Source organism: Sitodiplosis mosellana, unplaced genomic scaffold (assembly GCF_009176505.1).
Source record: "Sitodiplosis mosellana isolate CC-2019 unplaced genomic scaffold, AAFC_SMos_1.0 Smas_scaffold_1683, whole genome shotgun sequence".
NCBI classification, from domain to species: domain Eukaryota; kingdom Metazoa; phylum Arthropoda; class Insecta; order Diptera; family Cecidomyiidae; genus Sitodiplosis; species Sitodiplosis mosellana.
Window position 1 is genome coordinate 1304 of NW_022596925.1, and position 4425 is coordinate 5728.

The following is a 4425-nucleotide window of genomic DNA, read 5'->3' on the forward strand; positions in this document are numbered from 1 at the left end:
ATAATGTTTTCAATGAATCTAAAATGCAAATTTTCAGTATTACATAAGGCAAATAGATATCTTGCTAATTTCGTTGGATTTTTTTTCGTGCCTTTCATATATACACGAAACAGTGTATTTCGTTACTTGTTTTAAGACAATTTTGGGTCTATTTCATTTCATCCTAAGAAAAGAGCGCCCTGGCAATTTTGCACCAGGGCGCAAAGAGCGCACGGACAGGCTCTGGTAATAGACCTGAGATATGTATAGTCAATGGACTAATCACATTATAAAATTACTAAAGTGGACCATATGCCTGAAATAGGCACAATTCTGTATAATAATACAATGTTAGTGAGGCCTGTATTAAGCATACTTGTATACACATTATATGCCTATGGTTTATGCATATATTTATAGTCAGAATTGCTCACTGGGATGCAAACAAAAAGATATTTACCAGTTTTGATGCACGCTTTACCTCTTTTCTTATGTCAGTCAATGCGTACCCCAAAATATGTTCAACGCCCGATTCATCTGTTTGCCTAAGATTGGAGCCTAAGATTGGAGCTCATCAACTGTGAAGAATAAGCATATAAAATTAAAGTTATTATCAAAATTATTCATCCCAAAGATACAATGCGAAACAAAAAAGTTCCTCACCAAACAAAAATGATACACCGTCACATCGTTCAGAGTGACTTTTTTCCCAAATTCGATCGGATTGTCTGAATGCTTCTTACACAAAACACAATCAAGCGACGGATCCTCTTCAAATGATTCGTACAATTGTAGCTCTTCACTGCAATTAAAAAAATCTAAATAATCTAAATATACCAATTATTATATCTGATTTTTTATTTACTCTTTTCTCGTTGTTCGTGGCATTTTGTTTATTGGCAGCAAACAATTCACCGACTGACTCGCGCCAATTCTGACATTTGACATTTTTGAAGGGTTTCGCAATTCAATTCAACTGAGCAATTTTTCAAACACGTTGGTAGGGTTTCGCAATTCAACTGAATTGTCAAGGACGCTTTAAATAAAACACAGAAACAATATTGGCCCTCTAGGTGAGGATAGTATGAAACACAAGAGCTTCAATATTGAACGTCAACGCGTGCAGCGTTCACTTCTGTAACATTGACGTTCAGAATGTTGACGTTCAATATAATGACGTTTAAAGGCTGTCATTATGTGCGCTTAATTGTAAATAACAACCAATTGTTGTTAACTCAACTCTGTTTATATAAATATGAATATAATTTAAATTGTTAAAATAAAATAATAAAGTGAAAGTAGATAAAAAAAAGTTCGAATACAATTCGTCATGCCAGTCACAACACGCGCCAAATCATCCAATGCTCGTCCCACCAGCAGTCCTATTGCTGATTTCACATTTAAGCCACAGGCTTTGAAACCGATCAAAGGAGTATCGAGTGACAGTGGCATTGAAACTACTGAATCATTTGGATCAAATGCCAACAAATCAACGGGTCCATTTGCAATGAAACCGTCGTTCGGTGCAAGCACAGACACTGGATTCAGTGCATGTAAACCAGTGTCATGGTTTTCAACGCAACTTCAAGATTACGACACATTCGAGTCACTTGCCGTGAAACAAAAACAAAGCAAATGGGAATGCAAATATTGTGAAACATCAAATTTTCGGGTAAATATTTTTTATCTATTCGTGTATATTTCCCTTTTTAACTTTTATTGCAAATTCTCGTCACATTTTGTTTGCAGGCACTCTCAAAGTGCGTTATTTGCGGAGCTGTTAATCCAAATACTTCAAGCAATGGCAAAACTGAAAACAAAGCCGAAGAACCGGTACAAAAGAAGCCAGTTACTGCTCAATTTTCCTTTGAAAACGAAACCACCTTGCCTTCAACCAGTAAAATAGAAACCAATCTTGAGCCAGCTGCTATCGCATCAGTTGCAGCTTATGATGTTTCTAAGTCGATTGTAGAGCAGCAAAACAGTTCGTGGTGGGAATGTACATTATGTTTGAGCAGCAATTCCAATGACACTGAAAAATGTGGATGCGATGACATGCCGCAAGGAGACACCGCATCGAAAGACAACTCAAAGAAGCAATTTGGAAGTTTGGCGTCAAGTCAGAAATTCTCATTTGGTTCACCAAACGGCGGCAGTACATTTAGTTTTGGCTCAAAGCCAGAAAATGCGAGCAGTACAACAGCAACGGCAACCGCAACATCAACCATAAAGTCGACCACATCAAGCATATTTGGAAGCAACAGCTCTCAAACACCAACATTCAAACCAACGGCAACCGAATCGGCAGCACCAAGCCAGTCTGCAGGTTTTTTTGGTTTTAAATTGGGATTTGGATCGTCGTCGTCTTTTACGAATTCATCAATATTTGGATCGAAGGTAGCATCAAAAGACGAAAGGGATACCGGCCCATTAGCGACAAACAGCGACAAAGGTATTATAGTTTTGAAGAATGTTTTGGTCAAACCATCCACAAAAGCACGATCTTCGCGAACGTCAACCAGCTTCACAACAAATACAATCAACACACTGACAACCATAACTGCGTCAAACGCAGGCATTATTTCAACGAACAATGGTTCGATCACAGCCTCTCCACCAGTCAATTTTCTTCCGACAAACGGTAAGTCTTTCACATGAATGATTAAGTATGCACGAATCATTAATGGAAATGGAATTTTCAATTGAACAGCGCGTCGAGCTGAAAAGCGAAAGTCAAAAGACGACAGTCCACCGCCATCGTTCAACGGAAGCGACAGCAATGGCAGTAATAGTGGAAGTGCCACAAAAGTGAGTATATTCTTTCCCAAGCACGTATTGATTCCATTTTCAATGAATCGCAATGTAAAACCGTTTTTTTTTCTTTCTTTGCAGTCTGATTCAAATGTGCAGATTCCAAAGAAAGAGAAATTCTCGCCTGTTTTTTTTGAATACTCTGAACAAGGTAATGTGATCAAATTTTGTGTACAATTTAGAATGTAAATTTAATGTGATTGTTCCTTCTTTAGACTGTAGCAAAAAGTATAAGCACGCCAATGGTTTGAAATACCATCAGAGTCGTGTTCATGGAGCCGGTTTGATGGACGGGGATTCAGAACGATTGCCCAAATCGCATCCACCACTTCCAAAGCATGCAGCGGATATTCATTCGGCACGATCTTCGTTTGAATCGATCTTAGTATTTGGTATGTGCTTCTTTCTTTTCTTCGATATTTTTTATCTTTTTTTTTTCAGGCATAAAAGGTGTTCGAATCTAACAAAATCTTTAATTTCAAAATTGTAGGGCACAGCGATATAACCCCAATGCCACTACCTGCGCGACCCAAGCAAACAAATGATGCTGCCAGTGCAGCTGCTGAACCAACGAAAGTGGCCAGCAATCCGGCATCGGTGCAAACACCAACACCTTCACTTGAAACAGAGCCCATTTCGGCGATCGCGTCAGCGATACAGGAATCAAATCAAACGAGCTCAAGTGTGACACCTGAACAATCGAGCAAATTGCCATTAGTTGGTCAACCTCAACCAAACAGTTTTATTCTGACAAATAGTAAATTTCATTCTCTTTCACATGAATGATTAAGTATATACAAATCATTAATGTAAACGAAATTTTCAATTGAATAGGGCGTCGATCTAAAAAGCGGAAGTCAAAAGACGGCAGTTTACCGACGTCATCTATCCTGCGTGCCAAATCCAAAAAAACCAAAAGCGGCCTTAAAGTTTGCACAGCATGTGGCTACACAACATCACATGGCGGACACTTTAATGTTCATATACGACAAAGTTGTTTGGCGGTTGAGCCAGTCAGAGACATGAACTGTCCGATTTGCTGTCAGCCGTATACTTACGACCAGTTGCGCTTCCATATATATCAATATGTGAAAAAAACTTCACATGCTAAAAATGGCCACCAGAATTTTAAGCCTTCGGATCATCAACATTTGTTGGACAAAATGATAGAAGAAAAACAAACATATAGAATTTTGTGAACCACAATTTGTTAATTAATTTGTAAATTCGATTTGTTTCTCAGCTCTTTTGGCTCAATGAATTGTATAAAAATAATAATAAACATCGAATTTGTTTAAATAACCGGTAACTCTGAAAATATCTTATTTCAATCACTGGATTCTATTACGATTTGAAATTCAATAAGACAATAAGGCAATAATGAAAGTGAATGTGTTTGAACATTTTAAGTCATACAAGCAAAGTTTAAGTTTGCTATGGTACTCCAGATGTTCGGCTACAGCAAGCCGAATGGATGGAATATGGTATTACATCGATGGGTTCCGAAGTCGTCGATGACATGCAGTCTACGTTTTCAGCTAAGGTTTAGTACGGTGCACTTTTTTATGGTGAATCAAGATGCGCAAGTGCGCATCAATGAAATTACACTTCAATGATTCATGATCCCACGTGAAT

The 4425-nt window shown here is 38.1% G+C and overlaps 1 protein-coding gene across 1 annotated transcript; it reads left to right on the top strand.

The window, feature by feature from the left end:
- Positions 1 to 1309: 1309 nt before the first annotated feature.
- Positions 1310 to 3254, top strand: LOC129571220 (nuclear pore complex protein Nup153-like). The gene is made up of 6 exons (XM_055450992.1): positions 1310 to 1651; positions 1729 to 2620; positions 2690 to 2787; positions 2872 to 2941; positions 3006 to 3182; positions 3232 to 3254. The coding sequence occupies exons 1-6, from the start codon at positions 1310 to 1312 to the stop codon at positions 3252 to 3254; spliced, it is 1602 nt and encodes a 533-aa protein (XP_055306967.1).
- Positions 3255 to 4425: the final 1171 nt, after the last annotated feature.

What these genes read in the sequence shown, in the direction of transcription:
- LOC129571220 (XM_055450992.1), top strand. Translation starts at nt 1,310, where the DNA reads ATGCCAGTCACAACACGCGCCAAATCATCCAATGCTCGTCCCACCAGC. An exon ending in CAATTTTCTTCCGACAAACG is followed by an intron (nt 2,621 to 2,689) that starts GTAAGTCTTTCA and finishes TCAATTGAACAG; the next exon opens with CGCGTCGAGCTGAAAAGCGA. An exon ending in TTTTGAATACTCTGAACAAG is followed by an intron (nt 2,942 to 3,005) that starts GTAATGTGATCA and finishes TTCCTTCTTTAG; the next exon opens with ACTGTAGCAAAAAGTATAAG.